This window comes from Gasterosteus aculeatus, chromosome 7, assembly GCF_964276395.1.
Source record: "Gasterosteus aculeatus chromosome 7, fGasAcu3.hap1.1, whole genome shotgun sequence".
NCBI lineage: Eukaryota > Metazoa > Chordata > Actinopteri > Perciformes > Gasterosteidae > Gasterosteus > Gasterosteus aculeatus.
The window spans coordinates 6464394-6491859 of record NC_135694.1 but is presented as its reverse complement, the minus strand read 5'-3'; the positions used below and the strand labels follow the sequence as shown (position 1 = coordinate 6491859).

At 43.4% G+C, this 27466-nt stretch overlaps 1 protein-coding gene across 17 annotated transcripts in view; it reads left to right on the top strand.

The window, feature by feature from the left end:
* LOC120822056 (adhesion G protein-coupled receptor L3) overlaps positions 1-27466 on the top strand; it is a 189397-nt gene that overhangs the window by 63409 nt on the left and 98522 nt on the right. For all 17 annotated transcript variants that reach the window (XM_078106244.1, XM_078106255.1, XM_078106250.1 and 14 more), the window contains one exon: positions 17747-17960. In XM_078106244.1, coding sequence (XP_077962370.1) covers positions 17747-17960 — 214 coding nt within the window. The remainder of the gene's footprint in view (positions 1-17746; positions 17961-27466) is intronic.

Genomic DNA, 27466 nt, shown 5'->3' with positions numbered 1-27466 from the left:
AATCATTAGCAGCGCTTTGGCTTTGTGGCGCATCTTGAGTAGAGTGAGAATTGCAGGAGGGAAAAACCAAAATGACTTCTTTTATCATTTCACGCATTAAGATCTCCAGATCAAGTTGTGAGGACTCTTTTCCCACAGCTCGGTAACCGGCGGCCCGCTATGGTTCTGCAGCATTTCCCTTTGGTCTGCTTTGAGTTGTGTTAGAGGCAAACTAAATGAAGTCATTTAGATTCCGATTAAAAGATATCGTCGTCGGTGGTTTGTGGGTGTGGAGCCACTGGTCACAATCAAGTAGGGTGTAGATGTAGGAGTGTTGGGAGTGGGGCAATAGCCCGTAGCAGTGTTAATTGGATACGGCTAAAACCATTAATGGGTGATTTCAAGCTAATTAAATCGTTTTTACGCCGCGATATTGGAGCAGGGCGGAGACGGCGGGGTTCAACATCAAGCACTAATGACAACACGCTCTCCGGCATCGTTAGTTTTGCCTTAATGCTCAATAGGGTGACGGCAATGCGTCATGCGTATGTCTTTAGAGCGCTTCCTTGACCAGAGGTTGAGACGTTGTGTGGCAGCGGATTAGTGTGAGACCTCTTAGCGCCCACTAAGACCGACCATGACAAATGTAGGTTAAAATACACTTTGATAAGAAGTAACTACAAAACTGTTGAGCTTTAGCTGTCCGGTCGCCCTAAAAAAAGTGTGTACACTGTCTTCTGACCAGAAATGTATTGTCCTTAAACACTATGTATGGTCCATCTGTAGGACGTCAACCTCGACCAATTAGGAAGTGTCACAGTGGATTGATGCGCGGCGGTTCACCATGGACACGTTACAGCTGGGTTATTTACGGGTGCAATGTGAGGTGCAGGACATTGCAAGCTAAAACTAGGGCTGTCACAATAACTACTTTTTGATGTGGGATTATTGCACCAAAATGAATAGCAATAAACTAAATTTTCAGACCGTTTTATGCCACTGATGACAATATAATAGCCTAATAATGCAAGTACACTCTCTCAAAGAACGTTTTATATAGATTATGAGAAAGCAGTGTTATTTTGACTGCTCTGCACAGGATCAGCAGTTTGTTGGAATTGTATGTAATCTTACTCTGCTGTGCTTTAAAAGTGTTTTTCAACAATTCCAGTTTTTACTTCAAATGTATGCAACTTTTTCAAAGCATACATAGTCCTGTGGATTGGTGATAGTATTTGCCTCCCCTCACATATGTCATTGCTTTGAGTTCATGTCTTTATGGTATGAATGGTAGGGGGAAAAAAGCATTCATCAATCGTAAAAGCAATGTGAACTGTTTGGAAAAATGATAGGCAGCAAATCAAGCGCGCATGATTTGTCATGAATCGGCTTAAACGTTCCAAAACACCTGTGCAGTCCTGTAAATCAATCATTCTGCTCTGTTACTCATACACAACAATCAATCACGCATTGGTCCCATAGGAACATGGGACATGCAGCTGACAGCATTTGGTCACTATGTGTTTTTGGTGCTTCGTCCTGAAGGAACAGCAGATGAAGTTGTTGACATCCAAAGTAAATCGTTTGGCACTTTTACTAAGACAAATAAATAACATAATACCCAAAACCCGCTGCCGTAAGCAGACACATCCAGATGTTGCCAGTGAATTGTTCTGCAGCCGGAGAAGCTTTTGTGGGAGTATTTGCCACCATGTCATTGTGCGTGTTTCCGCCTTAGTGTGTTGGCAACGCGTACTGCGGGGGATGCTGGCCTACTTTGCGATCTACAGTCCCCAAATATCAAATCAGGCACAGGCATGCACACACGTGTTCATATGAATAGAATCAAATCACTTATTTTTCTTTTTTTCTGACGCACATGCCGTGTTTTCACGGAAGAAGCAAAGCATGCGTGTTTAAAAAGGCGCTTTTTCCTTCCCCGTCTTGATGTGTCCGTCAACACGTAACCGGCTGTCTGACACTTTACAATCGTCTGGGGAAAATTAGGAATATTTATGGACAAGCGTGATAAAACAATGTCAATGATAGAATGGCGCTTACAAAGGGGAAGGTGGGGATTTGTGGCTGTGAGTGGGTGGAGATGCGGCTTTTGCTAGTGTGTGTGTGTGTGCGGCAGTGTCTCGGCTTGCGTGTGATCCAAATGTGTGTGTGTGTGTGTGTGTGTGTGTGTGCGCGCGCGCGCATGGGTTTTCATCCATAGTGACAAAGTCTGGCAAGATTAATATCAAAGTTCTATCACAAATGCTGTCACTGGGTTGAAAAATAAGTAAAACGCACACTTGTCATTGTTTTTTGTTCCGGTGAATAATAATGCAAATGTTCCGTCCCAAACACTCTGGCCATGCCTGAGCAGCACATTAATCATGTGTTTCTGTGCATGCAAAACGCTGCAGAAAGGATTTTCTATTCTTTCCACTTATACCAACGCGTGGAATCTGAGACACGGCGGGTATAATGGATGACGGCTCGTGGGCCAATCCGAGAGATGAAAGCGTAAAGTCTGACACATATTTTTCATGGTCAGATACTGGTGCATACATCAAGCCTGGAAGCAGATATCGTCCTGTGGAGGGAGGGGGTGGTGGGGGGAGGCGGGGGGTATTGAGGGATGGGTGAGACAAGGGAGCCGTTTACCCGATGCATCTGTTCAGCATATAGGTGTCTGCGGTTCAGGAAAATGACAGGTAAGTGGTGACTCGGTAAAAGTAGCGCAGAGAGTAGAGAGAATAAGTAAAACATCAATCTTTCTTTTGTTTTTCTATGTCTTTCGTTCATGAAGTTGAAAATGGACACAATGTAAAAGTAAAAAATGTAAAGCCAACAAGCACCTAACAAACCCCCCCTGTTGCTTCATATCTGCACCAACATACTACGGATAGCTGACTCTATGGTAACGCCAACGTCGCTCTCACTGCTCTCGCGCGGATCCACTTAATTAATCTCCTTGTGCCGGGGCACCAACTCCATCCGAGAAGGCGTCTCCGGATTTGCCTAATTTGCTTAATTAATTAAACAGATGATTTATTTGTTGCTCATATTTCAAAGCGAGAAAGGGTTCTTTGTGGGGCCCACTGAGGCACTGTTTAGCTGTGGCTGTGAGATGCCTCCTGATGCATTGAATATAAATGCACTCCATAGTGCATAGATGTCAATCATTCATTGGCAGGGGCACAGTGTGAAGACAGATACTAGTGAATTATGCATTTGAATGTCACATTAGTTACAGAAAAATACTTTATTCTTACAACACTTCGGTTGTTTGACTAAATAAAAGTTTAATGATTTGAGCCTTTGAGCACTAACTACAAAAACAGACTCATGTATGTGGAGGTGTTGTGTGAACCACATTTTACGCTAACCCATCCAATAGTTGAGATATTTAACTTAAAGGCAACAATGTGAAGCATGTTAGTATTAGGTTCGTTATGATCTATCCTCAGGGGACCATAGAAGTCTGTATAGAATATAATAGCTATTTATCTAATAATTGAGAAATGTCAATTGGGACCAAATTAGAGGATCGACTGGCCTTCCACACTATTAGCATTTATTTATGTTCCGTAAGACCCCAGCGCTAGTTGTGCAAGATAGCCTGCCTCCTTCCGAATGGATGGCGGTTTGGAAACGTGTAAAACTACGCTCAAATTGGAGCTTGCAATGTACTGCACATGCTGGGACCATGAATACCAAGGCAAGGTCAGGGAAGTGGTAAACAAGTGCAGGCAGGAAAACCTCTGCTTGTGCCTTTTCGACATTCGTACGTCCCCCGTGCACGGCCACTGCACTTGATCTGTGCTGAAAATAATGCACTATACATGATGATGACCATAATTCAATACAGTCCTAAGTATAAGCATGAGTGAACAACAGAGATGCATTTTCAAAATGAATTGCTTTTAGGCTCTGCAGGAAAGCTCCGACTTGAGATCTACATATTTTAATCTAATGATGAAGCAATCTAATGCTGGCAAAATGGAGAGTTTAGATAATTGTGTTCTTTGACTTTAACATAAAAGCAGGATCACTTTGAAAATGGTTTTGATGAGATTCTTAAAAAACGCTCTGGGTTTAATGCTTAAACAGTTTTTTTTCTTTTTTTAATTCTCCAATCTTTTCCCAGGAAGTGGTTTATGCTCTTCCCATAAGCCGCATACGGCTTCCTGAAAACAGATAATAGTATTGCAGTTATAGAGAAATAAATACTTATTTTATGCCTACCCTAAGGGTGCCCTCCATTGTTGTCATTCAGATGATGCTCATTTCACAGCAGCTTCTTTGGAATGCTTTTTGTATTGCAGTTCTAGCGGGTCTTTGTCTTTGTCTTTGTATTTGAAAAGTATTGTTAGATTTTAATGTTTTAAGGTAAAATTCTGGCGTTGAGTTGCACTTTTGTCTGTGTTCACTTTCAGGTCTCGTTTCCATGTTATTCCTGGCAACCTGGCTCGCAGGAATCCCTTCTCTTTTTATGCTCTTCTATAATGAGTAAAAAATCAATACCTGCTTGATCTGGGAAATAAAAGAACGGCCTTTGCTGCCCATGGCACCAGTAGACATTGCCAAATTGCTGTCAGAACTTGCAACCCAAGAGAAATGTATGACAGCAACATTAAGGATAGCAGGGGGAGGGGGCAGCGGGGGGCTAAATGCCTCTATGTTTTATAGGTGTCCGTAGTGGAACCTGTGTGTATATCTTCCAAATAAATGAATTAGACGCCCCATCCAAGTCGAACCGGCGTAATTTGGTAAGCGCTGAATGATGCCATTTAGAGTGGACTTGCGGCCGGCCGAATGGTGTTTAATGAGGATCGATATTGACAGCAAGGTCAAGTGCCAGTGGATGTTAGTTTACATTAGGCCCGCGTAATGTGCGCGTGCACGGTGTACACGCATGTGCTCCCGTTGTCTGCCGGCGTGGAGAGAGAGCTGCTCAGTCACCCCGCCGACCGGCTCACAGGGATATAAAAAAAAGGAAAAGAAATTGGTGGGCGTGCAGTACCACAGGGTTTCCCGCGCCGCATAACGGCGGGGCTCCGGCAGTAATTTGGGCCGCGGGTGGAGTGTGAGGAGCAGGAAGGGCAAACTAAACCCACGCAGGGGCACGAGGCGGGGACCTGTTCTTTACTCGATTTCAAGTTAATTACTTCCCCCCCTACTACTGTGAAATCCATACCAGCAGCATATGCTTTTAATCCTTCGCCTGTAAAAAAAAAAAAAAAAAAGCCAACGCGCCCGCATGTACATGTTGTGTGACATATTTGTATTCCGGACGACACAGGCACAGACATGTCGCAATGTTTGCCACTACAGTGCTGTGTGTGCTAATTATTCCGCTTTGCAGGATTGGCCCCCCCATCAGCTCTGTTTCCGCCATCGGGCGCCACTGCGTCAGCGTGTGAGTGAAGCACAGTGAGGCTGTCGATGATGAATTGTCGCTGCCGCAGCACATGATTACGGTACATGCCTACAGGCCATACAATATGCACATTTGCTAATTATTCGGATTACAATCTCCCTCATTATAAACCACATGTTGCGATAACATGCGTGTGCGGGGGTTGCGCTGTCCATCTATTACGTCGGTTCATAGCTCCCTCTCCATATGTATCTGAAATTGAAATAATGCATTAGATTCTGTCCATCTGTGATACAATAGCATGTTGTAAAAGCTATGTAAGCACGTCAGGCGGTACTGTACATGGCGATGTTTCTTTTGCTACGGATATGTATAGCACATGCTTCAGGCACAGGAGTGCACAGAGCGAGGAGAGTCGCATGGAAGGCTCGAGCATATCCATTTTAATTTTTCTTCTTGATGTTGCTCAGGGCAAGAGCTGTGGTTGTGTATAGATGCAGCCGAACCACTGACTGGTATGTTCTTTTTCATAACTGGATAATATCTCCACCCATACTAACTATCTAGCAATCGCTCGATCAAGATGTTGTGTTTGTGTTGTCGTTCAGTGACATGGAGACACGCGTATCTTATTTCGAGGGAAGGGAAATGCACTTCAGCTTGTGTAAGCGTTTCCAAGTAGCCACACAGCAGCAAACAGTGGAGCACTTTCCCAGCTCCCCCAGATGAAATACACTGGCACTTTCTGCTGATAAAGAAGGCGACATAATGACACGCTGTCAGCAAAACCAAAAGGCAGACCTGCGAATGAAGATTGGTAAAATGAGACTTAAACAACCGGCTGCTGCCTTTAATCGCTCATTGTTAGTAAATCTTGATTATAGTCTCGGATTGTTTGATGCATCAGATTTTGTTGCTGCTGTTGAGGGTTTTAGGATAAGGGCATTTACAGAAATACAAAGGAAAATACTGTCTTTGTTAGGCAGACTCTGAGGACAAGAGGACGCGATAGCGCCTTTATTTGACCAAATAAAAGAGAATCATTGGAAATTGAAAGGGGAAAGAGATTCATTCGTTATTTTACCTTTTGATCTGTGCCTCCCAATGCAGCACTCTATCTGGTGAATGTGAATGGTACTCTTTGTTTGTGTATGGATACAAAGATCTGATGCTATTTTGCGTTCACACAGAGGCAGCAAAAATCAACCATGGGCAGGATGGTGTGCGACCCTGCGCTTTCTTCCCTCAGTCAGTCATTGAATACACCAAGCATGCACAGTAACTGGTGATTATTTTTCTTTTTGTCTCAGCAAATCAATATGAAGTATTGTAAGTCTGCATTTTAAGCATTAGGGTGGGGAGGGGGGGATCAAATGATACTGTGGCACACATTAGCCCATGAGACCTTGAGGATAAGCACAAGAGGAAGCAAGCCGTAGAGAGCCAGTGGTGGTGTTGGTGTGTGGGGGTGGCAGGATGATACTGGAGATGGCCTCCAATGTGGCCCAGTGGCCCCGAAGGGGAACTCAATACAGCCATTGACAAAAGAAGGGTTACATTGTGGAGGAGACCGTTGCATTTCCTTATTTATTGTGCTCTCATTAAAATACAAGGAGAGGGGAATGGATAGCGCTGGAGTAATGGTAGCTCCTTGGCCGCCCCACCCCCCCCTGGTTTGGAAGGATGCCAGGGTCAAGTAGTTTACAGTTCTCCTGCTTTTCACAGGATGGGAAATTCACTGGTTTATGTATTTAATTTAGTGCACATGCAGCAAACAGAGATATACAGAAGCACCCCCCTAACCTCCCCCTTCATCTTGCTTCTCTCAAGCCTTCCCACACATTTGAAAACAAATCTTGCTTATTGGCCTCCACATACCTGGCAGATGTACTATATCAAGAGTCTGGGGGTCACCACTTGGCTTCAGTCTCGCACCACAGCTGGGAGACACGGGAGGCTTCATCAGCTCAGGCCATGGATCACTGTTATCTCTACCAAAAACACTCCCTGAAGAATACTCCCTTGACCCGCAGCTGAAAGGAGAATTGGCTTTCACTTTTTTCCCCAACGTAAGTCTTATTTTTGTAGTTTTGGCCATTAGTTTATTAACTGCGGTGACGTTATATTTGCCAAATGAATTGCTGAGATCACAGAGACACAATCACAAACATAATCAGTAAGAAAAAACCCTGGTGTTTTCCCTCAAATAATGGACCCTCAGGGCAGTAAAACAACAAAATCACCTCCAGCAACAGTAAAATCACCCCAAAACAAGCATCTAATATTAATGTTCATTATACAGTTTTTCACTCTTTGTTTTTTTCTCCCGTATGGAGCAGTGTGTCACAAGCTTTATTTACATCTGGTTGCTCTCAAATAAGCTCAGTTGTGTGTATGTGTGTTGCTGTCATGTCATCTGTTAAATGCACCCCTCTTTCAATTGTTGACTGTTTATTCCCAACTGAGTTAAAGAACAGTGTGGTGATGATGTCGTTCTTTGGGAGGGGGGGGGTAAAGGGCAGGAGCCATAACTTTCACAGACCCCCCCCCTGTGCATGCGACCCAACAAAAGGCCGACTGTGTCCAATGAGAAGAATTGCAGGTGCACATTCCCCAGTGGCGCACTCCCTCTCGCCTCCCACTCTCCACGCACACATGAAGCCATGCAAGCACGTATACACACACACACATACGCTGCCTCCGTGATCACTGCCCCTCATTTTGGTTGGCAAGAGGAGAAGGGGGGGGGGGGAGGAGATCCATTTTCAGCGTGATAATGCGCTCCTTTCTTTGCCGCAAGATGGACTGAGGAAAAGGTTGAAACTGGAGAGGCAGAATGAGCAATGTCATTCCACAGCGAGCGACGGCATCAAACGAAATGGGTCATTTTCATGGGACCGCTGCAGATGTTTCTCAGCTGCATATTAGCCCTCTGCATAATACAATAGTGGGTATTTTGCATGGGGGTCACAGTAAAGGTCACGGAGGCCACCCATGTTAAAGTTAAAGCTTGTATTTCCATTTAGTTTCAGATCTTCAAAGTAATTAACCCATTGGACCGTTTGTTTAATGCTCACAGTGCAAACAAGAAGTACTAGCTAATGTTCGATGACAAAAGTTCACAGCTAACATTGCACTTCCTGAGAGTTCATACTATTCGTATTCTGTTGATGATGTAATCATCTCCTTGGAGGTATCCCTAGCCACAGGTTTGTAAGCACTGACATGAGTCATGATGGGAAATGTTGTACAAGGTTTTCTCCTTGGTCAAATAGTGGCTTCCCATCATCAGGGTATCATGTCCATGCAACTCTGAGATCCTGTGAAAACCAGTCCATGTATTGCTGTATCTTGTAGCAAAACGACTTAACTCAGTAGATGACCGTATGCCTGAAGTTTGGACGCATGTTTATGAAGAACTGTTAATGCTTTGCAGCATTCTTGAACTGTTGAAGCTTCTCAGGCAAAGAGCATTTTTTAGAGGTGCAAGACTAATCTCTATGTGCTACTGTACCACTCATCACAGCTCTGAACCTGCTTTTGTGCAACCATGCGGCGGATTTTGCCAAATGTCTCACCTCCTTCCTTTTTCATGCCTACTATGCTTGTTTTTTAGTCCAATATGGATGTTGAGAGGTGAGGCCAGATGATGTTGAGTGGGCGCCATGTACATGTTGCTTCATACATATTCAGCTCTCATTATCTCAGCACGCTAAACCCATGTCTGATAGCTGTCATGTTGAATGCACAAACAAGGACGATCAGAGGAGATCATCGTAGCTGTGTGTTTCAGTTGTAGCGTAGCCACCCAGGCTAATTGCCTTGATTGCATACATGTGGAATGAGGTTATTTCCCTCTATGTGGGTGGTTAAAGAATCTGCCTTTGCACATTTTCTTCTCAATTTGACTCTAGGTCTTTGTCTCTTTGATTTGCTTTCTCGATATGGACTTTTAACCTGGTACTTTGCATTCATAAGAGCTACTTTTAGTACAATGCCACCCATACACCCCCTTCCCTTTCTCCTTTCGTTGGCTCCAACCTCTTGAGTATGCCAATGCTAACCATTTAGCATTGCTACAAGCTCGCACAATTGATTGTTGAGTCCAGTCCATAAACGGAGACTGGCAAATCATAGCATCGCCTCAACTACTTTTAACCTGGGTTCTAATGCAAGCGTCCCATTTTCTTCAATGTTTTTCGTGGAGTTTGAGCTGGTCATGGTAAAAAAACATTGTGCAAGAGCGATCCTCGATACAGGGACAGAGTGGGTGTAGATTTTCCTTTCTAAAATATCCCGTTTGTACATAAAAACGGAGTGGTTGCAGCATGGTCCGTCCCTTAGCTACAGTGACCCTACTGGCAAAAGGTAGAGTGGGCCTACTTTTACATTTTCATCCTGAATGGTGTTCTGTGTAGGTGTATGCGCCAGATAGAAGCTGTGTCCCTTGGGGCGACAACCACTCCCCCAACCCAGTGCATGTTGTATTAAAGTGGGCCGATGCACATTCGAAAACATGCAAGAGCGAACAAATCGCAAGGGAGGTGACAAAGGAAAAGGAACAGCTTTCAGTTACTTTCAGTACAGATAGAAACACTTAATCTGCTGATGCCACCTGGCATGTGAGATTGCACCACCCATTGGATTCTTACAATATAAAGGGCAAAGCCCCACATCCTCCCCCCAGTCGCTTCCTCATCATGTCACTGTTGTGTATGCTCATTCAAATGCCTTTGAATATTACCTTTCAGGGATTTTTTTGCGGGGGTGTGCATCTTACACCTGTTTTATCACTGACTGCTTGTGTGAAAATATCTGCAGTTACACTTGAGTAAGAGTGACTTTGTTTTTAGCCAGTGCTTTGTATTATGGAAGTGGCACAACATTATTTGCAATTCTGAGGTAATGTCTTTGTAAACCTTAAGAATATAACAGATGCATATGCATGAAATCACGCTTGAATTTAAATAATGTCTTGTTCTTCATTATGTAAGTAAACAGCACAGCGCTGAGCTTTAATTGGTATTAATTCATGCTTTTTGCCCCTCGGATATTACACTGCAGTAAGGTTTCTACGAGCAGGAATATGGGAAAGAGAATTCACTTAGGTTCATTTCCAAATGTCCTTTTCTGCAGAAAACAAATCGGTACAATGTAATTCATTAAGCTGGTACTTTAGGAGGGGATATTTGTGACAAAGTAGAATGCAAGCAAGAGCGCTGCCACACAGACGGTTTTATGTTTTTGTCCTCAAATGGTGAGAAACTGAACGCTGCTCATCCTTACTTCCCACTACCCCGTTTTCCAAACGCGGCGACATTTTGAATACGTTTTCATGAGAAACAGCAAAGGAAATTTCAACCAATATGCTGTTTCATGTAAATGATGTGACTATCTTTGCACCACACTGCGCTTGTTTGTTTTGTATGTACCACTGATGGTGGTGTGTTTTGGACTGATTAAGGTCATCTCAGATTAAGTGCTTTACTTACTTGTTTTTGTCTTGCTATCCCCACCGATCAACAGGCTCACGCTCTCATCAGTCTGGTTGTGCTGGTGGTAACCTGGTGGCCAGCATGTTAGCGCCGGGGCTCAGCTCTATTTGCACTCTCTATTGCACTATTAATACAACTATAATGAGCAAAGCCGCCGGGATCCATTCAGACAGCAATATTGCCTTGTTTCCCTTTCATTACAAGACAAAGCATTTTCTTGTTGTTCCGTCATCAGTCTGTGCTACATTTTGTGTGAAAGGAGCTTATGGAGCTTGTTCTATGTTATCGGTTGCTATGGCAGTAAATGTAAAGCATTCGTAAGGGAAGAGATACGGTGGTATACTCTAAATCTGACTGTCTGTAAATCCACCTGCTAGTAAGGGACAAACTGACGTAGATCATTATTAGTTTGGTAAAAAGTAAAAGCATTATATGAAATTGTGATCGAATGAGATTTGGCAAACTACACACTGCCTTCCCCGTTGTACGAGCAAACAATTCAAATATTACCTGAAGCAGTTTTACAAAAATTGAATAGTCACAAATTGCCTTACACAATCGGGCATCAAAGTACAACAAGTATATTAAACACAACCAATTTAACAGCTTCAGTTAGTAGTTACTCCGAAGATTAATAGTTTACATGCAAAGCATATCCTAACATAACAAAATGTGATGAATTGTTTAATTAAATTTAAATACTTCCTCCACCACATTGCTATGATTGCATATCGGTTTTGGGAATTCGTAGGACTCAGAAAATGAGCAAATTTGTTGCCACTGTGGTCGAATGTCATTTTGAATTACCTCTACTTCAAGTATATTAGCGTAACTGCTTAAAAGAAAATGGCCTAAAAGGAATATCTTTTTATTAAATAGAAACAACATGAGCTATGTTGTTTTCCTAAGAGCATCCCTCTGTTAACTCTGGAATAAGCATGTCTTTAAGAGTGGTACCTTTTTGGCAAATACACCAATTTTCACACGGGAACGTGTAGCTAGTAAATCTGAAAGAAGCACATCAATTTAACACACAAATGGCTCCTGCAGGATGTTGTAGAAAGCGTGCATGTTTTTCTTTTTTTCATATTGAATGCGTTGCCCCTGTACTTGAGTGTTTCCCTTGTCTAGAGGCTGAACAACCTCCGTTCCTGCTGCAGTTCTCGGTCCGCGATGCTAAATTTAGCCAATCCTTAGGCAATTGCATCTGATGTGTGGTAAAAGAAGAGGGAGGAAAAGACCTCTCTCTCCTCACACAAGTCAGCCCCTTGTTTCTTTTCTTTGACCTCAATTACAATCAGGGCATGTGTTACTATAGGGGCATGTTGAGTCATGCCTGCTCAGGGAGTTGTGTCTGTCTGTGTGTGTGTATCTATTTCCTATGTGTATGTGTGACACCGTACAGTAGGTGAGAGCCAAGGTGCATTAGTCTTGGTTGAGATGCTCCCTTGAGTGATGCCTGTGCATGTGGGTGGGATATAGGGAAGAGGGGGACGCCAACGAAAGGAGAAGGAAAAAGCAGAAGGATGTCAGACATGACGGGGGCTGAACAAAGCCCGGCTCGCTGTCAGGAGCCGCTGCCGCAGCTGCCGGCTCCACAGACTCACCTCCGGCTCGAAGCGTCTGCCACAACGGCTCTTCTCTGATAGGAAGCAAGACACGGACCTCTGCTGCTCTGTTTACATTTAGGGAGGGAAAATAGGAAAGACGGCTAACATGTGTCGTGAATGTCATGTGCCTTTTTTAATTATGAAGAAATTCAAAATAATTCAGCTAATCTAAAAAAATAATGGAAAATAGTTGAATATAAATAATAAGACCTTGATGGGAGAGTCTCCCTTTATTTTTATTTTTTTCGTTCTTGCCCCAGCTGTACACTTAATAAATTGAAGTAGTGATTAATGAAATGAAAGTGCTTGCTGGATTAAAAGACACTTCACCCCTGTGTTCGGAGTATGTGAATCATGCCTTTATGGAGTGATGGCAAGGAACTGGTGTTTGTTACTTGTGTGTACACAGACCTGAGCTAACTGTCTATTGGAAGCGTATCACCGGGGGGGGGGGGGGGGGGGCTGCTGTCCTCTGCAGAATCCCCTCCCGGTTGCTGACCAATTTATTAACTTTCACAGTTATTAACTCTCATGGTGTCGATACGCTGTTGGTTTGGGGAGAGAGAGAGAGAGACGGGGGAAAGCAATACTCTGCCACACGGGGACGATTCCTACTTCTTCGGATTCATCAGGTAGATGGTGGCATGTTGCTCCTCATAACACCCGCTGCCCCCCCAAAACAAAAGACAAAGCAGATTAACATGAAGAGGTCGATCCAGTGTGCTGCTGTAGTTTAGAATGACTGCGCTATATCTAGTCCTCCCTCTGGGCTAATTTGTTAACACTGAGAGCTAATTTCCCTCCAGGCATCATGGGCAGTTTGACTGACTGTCTGAAACTGGCATTTGCACGTCGCCGCCCAGCAAAGAAACCTCAATCAGTCTTCCCCCCTCTGCTGGAATGTGCGAGTGCGTGGTGTGTTGCCAATTAATGTGTTCAAATGTGTGTCAGTGCACGCAAGCAGAGGCAAAACAAATGGCTCGTTCATTCGCTTTGTCAAACAGATATCTGGGTCCTGTCATAATGAGTAATGCTAATTGTGCTTTGCAGCATCATTGGTCAAGGTGTCAAAAGCTATCGCGTCGCATTTGAAAAGTGCGTCTCGATCGTTGCCGTGGTCAGCTCATGGATTCATCAATCTACAGGTAGTGTCTGTCATTGGCTGCCCGTTTGGACAATGAGGTTTATTTTCTCTTTTTTTTTTCTTTCAAAGCTGTGAAACTTTTGTCCCAAGTTGTCTGATCTCCTTGACGACGCGACCAGAGAGTGATTGCACCAATTCCCTGCCTCACATTCTTCTCATGAAGCACAAATGTTGTTTTATTGATGCTGTTCCCTGAAATGCAGAGTTCTTTGATACTTCACTTCCTGGATAATTTGGCATTTTCACTTGCTCTCGGCCGTATGTAAACGTAATTTACTTGGGAGAACAATTTGCCTGAACTGTTTCTCACTTCAAGATAAATAATCCCTCATGCATCTTTCTTTATGCGTTGAATTTCAAAGTAGTCCTGCAAATGACCCCCCGCCCCTTTAGAAATTGTCGTTTATTGCAAAAAAGGAAGTGGGTTTGACAGGCTGCCGTAAGTCTAATCAAATAATGGCATCCAGATTCACGCACTAATTACTCACTAGCTATGGGGGCCGGCGTCTATCCAGTGAGTCGCGCTAGAAAAAGAGACATTTCATCTGTTGAATCATGTCCTCCCCTCTCCTCCATCAATTCAATGAAGTCAGAGTTGATTCCAATGCAGGCTCCGCTTGCACACACACACACACACACACACACACACACACACACACACACACACACACACACACACACACAGTTTGTGGTTGGTATCCACTGCAGACACTGAGCCTCCTTTAAAAGGGTAAAATATTACATCCTCACTTATTAATGGGCGAGAAATCCCCCCCCTCCCCAACCTCTCTTTACTGGGGATATACAGTGTGTGGCACTTTGCCAGACTATCCAGCTGCCTAATTGTAGGGGGAGTATTATTATTTATTGGGAAATTATCCGCCGCGTCTAAGCTTACGCTCTTCAGCTGGAGTCTGAAAGTGATCTGAAGCCATGTTGTCGAGAGCTGTCACATGTCCCCGACATCTGTTCCACTGATGGAGGCTCATTCACTGACGGAGGCTCATTCAGCTCATTGTGATAATTTGTGCTAGTTGACCTTAACTCCATGTCTCTGACATATTTTCTTGGGAGATGAAATGAAAATACAAGACCCCTTAAGGCCCCTGTTTTGTTACTAATGATGACTTTTAAATGTCATTCTCTCTCCGCTCCATCTGCACTTCTGTGTTCGTTGATTCAGAAGAATGTGCCAGCGACCAAAGAGCCGGAGCTCTGTTTTTTAAAGGCAACATGTTTCCTTCCTTCTGTATAATTTATTTACTATTAACAAACCCACTTTCACCACACCGAAGGGCTTTCTTTCTCCTGTAAATTGTTTTTAAAAGCGCTGCAGGGGGTCGACATTTTCCAAATGACCATTTTCCTCCCTGACCTTTCTTTTGCCCTTTTGCCATTGTTCTAAATATTCATTTGAGTGATGTCACTTGTAGGCATCATGAGGAAAACCGCTACTCTGCTCTGCAATGCGAGTGTCTGCCTCGGCCCGTGACTTTTTATCCCCATACACCGCAGTGTACGCCGAGGAATCCTCCCGGGAGAATCTGCAGTGCAGAGATCCCTTCCGTGTGCGAAAACTCCTCCCCCGTGTTAGTCGGAGAGGAGGGAAGAGAGATGAAGAGAATAGAACATAGGCCGAAGATAAGAGGAGGGACTTTCCGTAAGACGGGATTTTTGATAGCTCCGTCAGTGATGAGCACGGGCAGACAGCGGTGCAGGATGCCGCCTCTGGCACCCGGGGAATATGAGCCCTATCAATCACCGCCTCCGGGCACAAATGTAATTACGCTACAGTTGTTGACTAGGCGGGTAATCCGAGACACCATTGGCATGCATTTGCTCGCGTACATTAGGGGATTGCTGGTGCCCATGTTGACGGCGCAACGCTCGCTATTCTGATGTTTATTTTTATGCTTTTTACAGGGAAGCTGGCATTTATCGAGCCCTTTGCTTTTTTTCAGAGTAACAAGGCTTGGAGGAATTATTCATAAAGAGGGTTCATTGCAATCAAATTAGTCAAGATTCAAATTTAAATAAAAAATTCTATAAATAATAGAAACCATTTAACATTTTTGTGTATTTTTCTCCCTTCTCCGGGTGGCAGCTCTCCAAAAAAGAGAAAATGCACACAAAAGACTTGATCAATAAACAAAGCAAGACTTGTATTTGCCAAAGTGAACCTATATTATCCATTTTCTCTGCGCTTGTCACTTTCAAAGAAGTTTGTTGAGATCCATACCAGTACTTTTTCAGGGGGCGAAACACATCTCCCCATTAGGGGTGAGATAATTGATGGCTTTCATCAGCAGAATGAATACAATTATTCCACTTTGTGGTGTTTCCATGGCGAGTGTGCTTTACTGTGTTGGGGTCTGGAGGATTTCTGAGACACAATGAGAGACAAGATAATGAGGGGCTTCTTTTGTTGTTTCACCTTTCCTTTCCGTCTTTGTGATTTCTCGCGTGTTTTCGGTTCACTTTCAAAGACAGATAAGAAGTGGTATCTGGATGACATTTGGGGATGTGAAAACTGCCTTGATTGTGTACCATAAAACGGTAAAGCCAAATCAATGAGCTGTAAAATGCATTAATACTGTGCAGAGGGAAGCAGAGACGAGGGGAAAATGATCTGTCGGTTATGGCGTGAATTCTGCTTGGTTTTATTCCAAATAGAGTAACTCACATGGACACTGTTGTCAGCACTGTTGCACTTAGCTCATTAAATACTGTATGATTCAACGTGATGCTGAAAAAAGTCAAATGTAGCTTCTCTTGGATATCAGTCATTTTTATAGTTTGCAGAGGAAATATGAGCTACCCGTTTTACCTGACAGCCATATCATAAACCAAAAAAAAGAATCAATCTCACACCTAATAAATAAGACACAGAGCAGTTTATCACATTGCCATAAATGGGCTCCGTTTGATATTTGTGCAACAAAATAATTTCAACTTTGGGTACAATTACTATTTGTTTTGAACAGGGGGACAAATGGTCATCCAATTGCCGTGTGGTTTGAAGCTCAGCGTAAAAGGAAGCGACTGGAGCTTAAAATGGAGACTTCCTCTGTCACACACACACACACACACACACACACTGAACCGACGGAAATACCTGAGATCCTTGTGTACGTAAAAGAAAAAGGGGTCTCAGTTACTGGTGTCAAGCTAAATGCTATCATAAATTCATCATGACATTGATTTCAGTTGATATCGCCAAGCCCGATTCTCACATGTGGAAAATCCCGTTGCCTTTTTCCGTCCTCCCTGATGAATGTCCCCGGCTGCTCGTCGTCTAGTGGTGGCTTTCGCAGCGCAGACGCTCGTCTGAAGGGATGTTTATAAAAAAAATCTATAACTGCCGCAGTCCTCCTACAGTCACTCAGGCCAATGTTTACACTTCTCGCTCGTTTTTTACTCTCGCTGTAAACACAGAACTCCTCCAGTCCTTTGTGCACACGCTCGACGGCGCGCGAGCCCCCGCAGACGTGCGTGGGAGGGCGTGCGGGCCTGCAGCCGTGTCAAAGGGAACGACCACTTAGGGCCATTTTCGGCGTATTTCTACCAGACAGACTGCGAGCACCTTTTGACCTTCTACCTCATGCCAGTGTGCGCGCAAAGGGAGGGCATTGTATCACTTGAAAAGACAAAAGAATGAAGCGTCCCTTAAGATTTATAAACTCTGGTTTGGAAGGATATGGTAACAATTTACATGATACACACTGTGCTTGATTTCGGTGCGTTCAGTCCTCGGTGGGATGCCCGTGTAATTCATTTTTATTTTCTACCAGCCAACATGTAAACACTGTGTCTATTTCCTTTTCTTTGATCTGTGTCAGTCTCACACAGTCTCTTTTCTCAACGCCCCGCTTCTCGAGGGCCCCGGCAGTATTACTCACCCTCCCACACTCCAAACAGCCAGCGCCCCGTCCACCCACACCCTCTAGACCAGGGTGGGCCTTTTATCTGCAGGTCCCATCTACTTTTGTATATTCTTATATTGATTCTTTTAAATGATTCAATTTTAATTCTGGTCCATACCTAACTCTGCGATGGAGTTGTTTCCACCCCTACGTGAATAAACCCTTCACCAATCTGTGACCCCCTCCACTTACGTGAAGTGTCTTTTCTTTTCCCTGTGCAGCCTTCAGCCGAGCACCCATCCCCATGGCGGTGGTGAGGAGGGAGCTGTCGTGCGAGAGCTACCCCATCGAGCTGCGATGCCCGGGCACGGACGTCATCATGATCGAGAGCGCCAACTACGGCCGCACCGACGACAAGATCTGTGACGCCGACCCAGCGCAGATGGAGAACACCCGGTGTTACCTCCCGGATGCGTACAAGATCATGTCACAGAGGTACGGCCACGTGCAGTCTTCTTTTATGAATTCACTAAATGGTCTTAATCTGTTGATGTTTTCGTTAACTATAGAAATGTCGGTCTTCTTAAATGTATTTCAATCTTTCTCTTCATAAAACTGCTGCAGTTATTCACCTTATCCACATCGTAGACTATTGAAATGCAGTTGCATAGATTTTACAATGTTGAACAAATTACATCTCAATTAAATTGCGTAAGAGGGAACATGTTCACATTGTAAAGCCATTAGTAGCATTGAAAAAACAGAATTGATATGAAAACCCTCCCTTGTGTAGTTGTTGGCTTGGTAACAGTCCCCAGTGTGGATCAATTGGCTGAAGAAGTATAAACCTCACCGTACTCGTCTGCTGATCCCCATCGGTCATGAATTATCTCCGACACAAGTCAGTGGTTAATTGGAGTAATATATAATCAGTTATTTCTCCAAATAGAAATGTGCTCGATAAGCTTTGCTGCCACTTGTGAGTCCTGTTTTCAGAGTTACGACCCCGTTGTGCACAGACCGAGAACCCGGAGACTATTTGTCAGGCAGACACAGTGTAGGCTTACCGTGCTTTGGTTTTTGCAGTATAATGGATGGTCCACATTAAGATAATATATACACAAGTTTCGAGGTCTCACCAAGAAGTCTGGTCTCCAGAATTTGTCTCAGGGCGGCTGTGGAGTGAGCATGTATAGTTGATTGACTTATTGCTGCACTTGCAAGCGATGGACTTTATCTAAATTGCTTCCCTATTAACTTTAGTCCACTTTTGATTTCCAAAGCTTTAGGTTTCAAGAATACAAATGGACCTTTGTGCCTTTATCAAACAATTGCTCTCGTCCTTTTAGTTTGCTACCACAGAGTTTGGATAATCAGCTGTGTGAAAAGCATCTGATGGTGAAAAGAGGTAGTGTGAAATATGTTGTCAGATAATTGATGCACCCTGTGGCTCCCTTGTTCTCCAGCCGCCTACTCAGACTAAAAACTCCTGCAGGAATGAATCAACGCGTCCTGCTACTGTCAAGAACACAAAACCAACATAAAGTACTTGCGGAAAGTCTTATAGCATCTCGTTGCTACCTGCGCGTCTCAGTGATGCTAGAAGGCCATTCAGAGGGAGAGGAAGTTGCTAAGTGGAGGGCATTGTGATGAGAGTATTGTAGGATATTTGTGGCTACAGCGTCACGTTTATACATTAGCATGCAGAGGTTAGCACAACAAACGACCCCCCCCTCTCCGACCATCAGAGCCGTTGCTAGGCACCTGCGGCTACGCTCATTAGGGTTAAAAGAAAAACAGAGTGCAACAAGAAAAGACACAATTTGAGCAGAAAAATCTTTTTGCATACCACATGATTTCAGCGGTGACCATGTGATCTGTGATAGAGGGCAAAACAACGTTCCATGTTTATATATAACCGTTAATTTACACGGTTGTGGTCCATTTACAAATGCAGCTAACACGATCTGATCAGGTTTGTAGCTTCTGAGCACACATTTTAGTATTTCTTAAACTCGTTTGTCTTGAGTATAGTGTCCACTCAAATCTCAATGAGCTGTTATCAGCAGTGAGGCAAGTCTAGTTCTTTCCTGTTTCCTTTCTGCCCTGTATTGATCATTCAGTATGTTTACAGGCACGGTGTAACCATGAAAAGCATTTGCATGATGTACACAATAGTATCAAGAAGTTGTGTGTTTATGTCTGAAAGGATGAGTTGTAGACCACAGAACACAAAGGGAAACAGAAAATAATGGTTGTATTGTCTAATAACCATTATTTTATGGCAGGACAACATAACCATGTATTTTTGGATTAGGATACCTGAAATAGGTTCTGCCCTGTGAATCTTTCAGTCTGATAAAACCGAAACAGCCTTTGCCCTCCGTAACCGACCGTGTCACAGCAAAGTGGTGAGTAGTCACAATGTGGACTGCGTTCTAACCATTCTATCTCGAAGCTAAGTCCACTCAATCTTTACATTATGTCCCATACTAAGAACGTTGTGTCCCACGTACTTATTCAAAGCAGGTTTGGCTGTTCTGACATCAAAAAGTCAGTGTGCATATTAAGATGCACTTGATATACTGTATTTTGGCCCCAACACATTGCACATAAAATGAAGGTCCAATTTACAGCTGCAAACATATGAATACACTGCTTTTAAGGGTGACAGAACTCTGCGCCTTCTTTCTGAAGTTCTTTTGGCAGTATGGGATGTCGTCTGAGGAAATAATGTTTTATTGAAATGAAAGGGAAACACTTGTATTTCTTCGATTCCACCTTTCCAAACTGTATGTAGTTAGTATCTATAAAACCTGGACACAGCAAAGACTGCAAACGATTGACAATTAATCTAATCTGATTATGTTAAATTTAAAACCGATAAACATGTTTAGTTGCAATAATGTAAGCATTACCTTGGAATCGAATTAGCATGCTTGTGAATGCACCGGTAGTATTTTCCTCTCGTGGCTTCTCTGCTCCCTATTTTCCCCCTTGCCTGTGTACCACCTGCCCCTCCTGCTGGCACCAGTTAAGTCGTGGTGACTGGCAAGTGTGGTATTTAGCATTCACGTCCCGTCTGAAGAGGAGCCACGCTGCTGCCGACTCAGTCTGCATGCCAGGCAAGCATCCATCACCAGCAAATGCCCAACCATGTCACTGTCTCTCGCAAGCTGCCAATATACATTCAGGCAGCTCAATCCGCCCTGCTCCCCCAGCCACTAACAGCCCCCCATTGATATTCAGCTACCAACCCGGAGTGCTACCTTCTCCAGTTTGGCCCACGCACGGAGGTGTGTACGGGGCCTCTTCGGCAAGATGTTTGGTTCCATTACAGACTTTTAAGCGAGAGCTAATAGCGGCCTGCATCTGAGTGATAGCGCGCCACTGAGCCTGTGAGTGCTGGTAATGCATCCCAAAATGAAGGTTGTCCCGCACCATGCTGAGACGAGGGGTGAAATGAATGGCGCTCTTTCATTAGCCGACCCTCCCCCTTTTTGTGGCGCGAGCGTCGTGGCCGCACCGAACCCGCAGCCTCTGGATAAACATGTCACCCGTAGGTGGTGCACAGTTGTGAGCTAGATGGACGCTAATGATGCCGTGATTGAAACGCGCGACCGAGAATTAATTCAGCACAATGGGAGGCCAGTATTTGTATAGTGTTGCAGGCATACGGCAGCCTGTGGTTTTTGCAATCATTGCTATTCCCTTTTGGGCAATCTTTGGAGCTTATTGTTTGGGAGCTGAGGCGTCTGTTGAATCCGCCTCTCTCCAAAGCATTTATAGATCTACTGCCATTTCCCCATTGTGTGAAATCACTGGAGAGGCCGGGCACTTGTGCTTTCAAACAACAGTGACCCTTTTTTTCTCATCAGAGTCCCAGTGCCTCTCTTCCCTCCCTCTTTTTGTGTTCCCCTCTTCCTTCCCCCAAGGCGGTGTGGCCTTCACGGCCAGTAATTACAGGCTATATCAAAGCTATATATCACCTTATACCTCAGTAGACCTCAGCAGACACCTTAAGGGACAGCTGATAGCATTGTGGCCGGCTGGTGCATGACCCCTCAAGGAGAAAAGCAGGTCAGCAAGGTGCAAAGCCACCAAATACATTCAGTCCAACAACACACACGCATCTTTTGTTTGCCTTTTGGTTTCGGGCCTCGGTCTCTCTGGGATTGCCGCCACTGCCATGTCCTCACACTTGTCATTTCAAGGAACATAGAAGAACAATACATATTTTTGTCTCTGAACGTTTAGTGTTAATGCACATGACACTGATGATGAAGGTTAATAGACGTCACAGCCTGATGAGGCTCCTGAGGATGATGAAACTAAACGAGCGCAACTTGTGACTTGAACCTGCTGGCCTTGTGACAGTTGACATTTGAGAATCTCCTCGTTAATGATGTTTATGTGGAAAATAAATGCTTTCAGGCCATTATTTACCCCACCACACTCACTGGAATGCGGGAGACAAATGGCTGCGCTCCCGACGGATAAGAACACGTGCTGACAGAGGGACAAGAATGATTGAGGGATAAGCAGGGGAAAGCAGATGGGAGGATCCTTTCTCCTTCGCCGGTGATCCTTTCCATACGTTATAGTTCTCATTATCCTTGGCTTGTGACCTCGATTCGGAGTTGAAGGATTTGATGAGATATTTGTTTAAGCGGGAGAGTTGGATTAACTGAAGAATGCCCTGCAGTTTTTTTTTGTGCCTATCTTCGTTTAAATCCTCTCATTTAAAAGAGGATGTTATGGATGTATGTTTTGGGGGGAAAAAATGGTGGTTTCCAAAAATACTAAGGTCTATAAATCAAAGGGACGTTATGTGTGTATGTTACAATTCTGATTGGCTTGAATTTGTTTGCAATAAGAAACATTCTTTTTTAAGGGAAATGAGTAAATCGGGCTGAGCGGAAAACGGTATATGAACATCAACAAGCCGAACATGATTGTTCTGAATAGCTTACCTGTCCTCACCCGCCTGATTCTGAGGGGGGGTCGGCACATATTTGGATGGGACCATCTGCTTGATACTCTTTCCCATATCCATAGTCCTGTTTCTTTTTTGAGCATTTCATCGTGTTAAGACACGTCTGTGTTTTAGAAAGAAAATGAATGACCCATTCATAGGATTTCACTAAATAAGTTCTCAAACAATTGTTGCTATTAAAGATAAAATTTCAAAGATTTAAGAAACTCTACAATGAAAGAAAACAATGACGTAATTAATTGAGCACAATTCACATTTAGTTAAGTTTGATTTCCATCTCAGTCGGTGAGAACTGTTTCATACATCTGGAGGGAGCTGTCCAAAGGTCAAAAAAATATTTTATTTTCAGATAAAACAGAAACCCAGCATTACAAACTGAAGATATCAGTCAATGTATTGAAAGATTCTATAAAGTTGCATCACGGGAAATGTAGGATACGGCGAATTTGGAGCTTGACCCATATAAAAGTCAGCATATCTAAGCCTTTGGTGGTTTAAGTCCCGCGGCTTTATGCAAGTGTAGCGCTAAAATGCTTCACTACGCCTTTAATAGTCTTCATTTTTTCAGCTTTAATGTAGTCTTTTATACTTAATGCATTAAATAAAGCTGAATGTGTTCACATCGTATCTATAAATACTTAATAGAGCCTTTCATTCAACCAAATAGGAGAGTGCCATTGACATTAAGTGAGGGCTTATCATACTGAGCAGATGTGAGCATAATACCGTCATTGCTCATGCATGACCCCCACAGCTCTATCCGCGGTGGCCTTTCGTGTTTAAAGTCAAGGTTTGCATAAACATTTAACTCTCCAAACAATGGGATGTCGGGTAAATTAATGCATGACTTTAGTAGTTGGACGTGCAAATATCTCGAAGGTGCTCCTATAAATGTAAGGTTATATCATACAGACTTCTACTTTGATTCCTACTCTCAAATTATATTGTTCAAGATATGCTTAGAATTATGTACACTTTGTTTTCACCCGGCACACAGCATATTGGATTCTATTAAGTACAAATTCTGCATTGATCACTCAGCAGAGTTTCTACATTTTCAAGAGGCATCGGTTTGTCTTGCCTATTCTCCATAGGGGGCTATTGTTATTTTTCCATGATACAATTACGTGTTAAGCACATGACAATTACAGAACAAAAACATGACCGATGAGCGCAGCGGGGGACAAAGGACCGTTGTAATTGTATGAACAAATAGAGAATGGTGGGTGGCTTTGCCTGCCAGCATTAATATGCAAAGGAATATTAATAACGTCTCTGACACACAGAGAGACAAAACATCTTATCAGCATACGGCAAAAATAAGTAATAAACACCTTTGGAAGTTGTTTGGATTACAGTAGGAACTTAAACCCCCTCACCATCTGCACATGTTGGCCTCGTGCCCTCGCGTAACTCTTTTTAAATCCAAGAGATTTGTTTTTTTTCTTCATTGCCTTCTTTTCCTATAGTGGATGACATCACCTGACATTCATTTTCTCATTTTTCAGCCCCGTGGGACGCCCAAACCTACTCCGGTCCGTTTTGATAAGGGCCTCCCGCATTTGGCCAATTAGTAGTTGTACATTTCAAATCTGCAGCTCGTCCAGTCGGCCCGGGTCTCCAGAAATGGCCAGACAAGACTGTGTGGTCATTAGACGGGAAAGGAAGCTCAGGGTTAGCGAACGGGGGGGATGAAGTCGGACATCTCCCCATATCAAACGGATTGGTATTTCTCAGGAGATCGAGATAAAAGAGGAGCAGATTGACTCCAACCAAGCCAGTGGTTTGAATCATCCATAGCGTTGTCCATTGTTAGATCCTGGGCGGAATACCCTATAGACTTTGTTATGCCCCTGCAAGTTGAGGACTTTGCCAAAGCAGCCGGAAGTTTGAGAGTTTTGTACACTATCTGGATTCTGGGCACATTTCCCTCAGGAAGCCTCGGCCTGGTCGTTTGGGTCTTTTGGTGTCAGATTAATGGCCGTCACAGTGGTGGCTCGCTAAACACGGTGTTTTTATAATGTTCTGAAAAGTGAAAGTGGGAGGCCTCAGTCCATTTATCAGCTAGGGGAGTGAGTTTCACTTGGATGAGTGCAAACAGTAAAGAAAGGGCTAATTCAGTCAGGAGCAGGTGGTTAGTCAGAGTGCAGGGAGCCGACTCGGCTTTTTCCCTTCCTCGATCTGATACTTGCCCTTCTCTGCGCTCCATAGTCTTTCATCCTTCTTCTTTTAGTTTTCTCCTTTTTTTTAAATTGGCATGAAGAAGAAGGCAACATACACATTTGATGTCTGCTCTGAAGCAGTCAATCCATTTTTTCCCAGTAACAGACAGGGCATGCAACTTTTACAGACATTTGATGACTTTCCTGGCTACTTGTCTTCTCTCTGCAAAGATAAAAAGACACCTTCTCATGATGATTCATGGCAAAACTTCTTGCGGATATTTTTCCTTAATATTCATTTATAATTGTGCAATAACTTGTGTATATTGTTGCGGTAATTAATGCTCGATTACCTAATCATTGGAAGAATGTCCCCCTTAGCATCTCTTTCTAGCCCATGTATTTGTATTTTGGTCCTGCAAGTTGTTTCCTAACTTAAATCGTCTGGCAAAACTATCATTGCCTAATTCCTGAAATTCATTTTGAATGGCAGATTAATGTTTTACAACAGAACTATGATGGGAATCTCTTTGCTTCAATTTGATGAGGGATTTTTCAACTTCTCTCGGTTCTCTCTAGAACGATTCGGTCTCGATTCAGAAAAGTTAATAATCGGAATAAAAAAACTGACAGTAAGGGGGCGGAGCCAGTCACCATCTACATCTGATTGGTTACAAACCCCGTCTTTGGATTGGCTGAAGTGATGCATTCACACATCTATAGAAGCCCATTTCCGCACTACAGAAAGGGGATAGAAAGTCGAAATTATGAGATAAAACGTTGTCAAAAAACAGACGCCCCCCTTCGGTAATCGTAGTGGACCGTAGATGACAACCAGCTACAACCATCATTTACCATCATTACCGGCACATTAAGAGCAATGCGTCCAGCTCGCAGACCGGTCCGTCCGTCTGAATCTGAATATCTTGCCAACTTTACCGAACTATGAAGGAGCCTGCGCATATCTTACATCATTATTTGGATTTTCCAAAAAGTCGATCCGTATTGAAAGTTGGCAAGATATTCACAGATTTGGACTTTTTTCCGGTATTTTACAAATACGGACCGGTCTGAGACTAAGAGCAGCTTTTTATTCATTTAAAAGAAATATGAATCTGTTTAATATTTTTTTTACATAGGCTACTTCCATATTGCGTTGAAATGCAAGCTGCATTGTTGATAGAAAATCATATTTGTGACAAAGGTAATTCATCTGTTGATTTTCTTTAATTATCAAATAAAGTACGAAGTGATTAACAACCTCTGAGTAGCAAACTCAGATTTGAGAAAATTTAGAAAATCGTGATGCATCGATAATTATTTTATCGGTTTAGAATCGATAATCGGTTGAGAATCGAATCGTTGACCTCTGAATCGGAATCGAATCGTGAGGTGCCAAGAGATTCCCACCCCTCGTGAGCAGACTATTTAGCTTCTTTTTAAATCCACAACTGTCTCTGGAGAGTCGTGTAAACAGGATTATTGTGGTTAATTGTTTATACAATCATATGCAGTAAACGGTTGAAACAAACTGCTTCAGTCATAGTTTTGGCAGCAGCAGCGATGTCATTGCATATAAAAGTCTGCGCATCTAATTGAATCCCACCTTATTAATCAAGTGAAACGCATGCAAACATCCAAACAAAGTTTTACTACAGACCGGTTATTTTATTGCTGAATGAAAGTCAACATCTGTGCAAACACAAAGCACATTATCTGCCTTTGGTGCTATTTATTGGCATCTTGCCACAACCCCACTGCACGTTCCTGGGATGGTTGCCCCGAGACCAATTTTAGACATGGCCTTGGTGGATGAATGTGATTGGGTTAATAATAGCCATTGGCTTCAGTTTGGAGACGTTCTTTGCAACCAGCTGATGCTCTGGTGGACAGATGTTTCTCCTTTGGATCGGAATTGACTTTACTTATGAAGCCCCCTCCCAATTAGCGTTCATTGGACCCATTTCCCTTGTGCATGCCCATATCAAATGATCAATTAGATCGACATTCCTCTGCTGTAATCTCTACTGTTTCACGGCATGTGAAATAACTCTTGACTCTTTTTCCCCCCCGAAAATGTTTATATTATTTGATTGGTCTCCACCCTTTGCTACAGAGGTTGGGACATTTGAGTCTTTTATGAGCTTTGTGCAAAAGGACACAGCAGTCGTTTCTTTCTGCCACAACAGTGGATTGTCGTACGATTTGTTGTGGATGTTTAAGATGTTTGATTGGTCTGTGTGTTTTTGATCCACGTGTGGCGGGTGGCGCTTATCACCTGGCTCGGTTGGCTTTGAGCATTGCTTGAAGATGACTCATCTTTGAGACTTAAGGCGGCGAGGAGGTACTCCAGTCCCACTGAAACGATGGAAGGCTCAAAGTACTCGGCTGGCAAAGCCACCGGTCATTGCTCAGCCCGGCATTACAAGGCACTGTCTACCTCTCTTAATCCTGCCATCTTCCCCTCTCTGTCTCTCTCCCTCTCCTCTCAATTACTGATCTGCTATGAATCCCTTTTGCCCTCCTTAGCGCTCCTCTTCCAATGTCTTGTGTCTTTTTATTGTACTTTAATGCCTCTCTTGGCAGGATGAAATCGGGGGAGCCAGACGAGGAGCGGTTTCACCCCGTTTCCTTAGCACCTCACAAAGGACCTGTTTTATTAGCATTGTCTCAGTCACAGTTCTCTTTTAGCAAGAAAATACATGTATATTTGTGATCATGAAGAGAAACTTGCAATCACAGTTCCTCTTTATCCACATAGATCTTTTTTTAATAGATGAATGAATCCAAATCAATGAAAAGGGTATAACTACCTTTCCGTTTGATCTTCAGGTGCTAGGCAC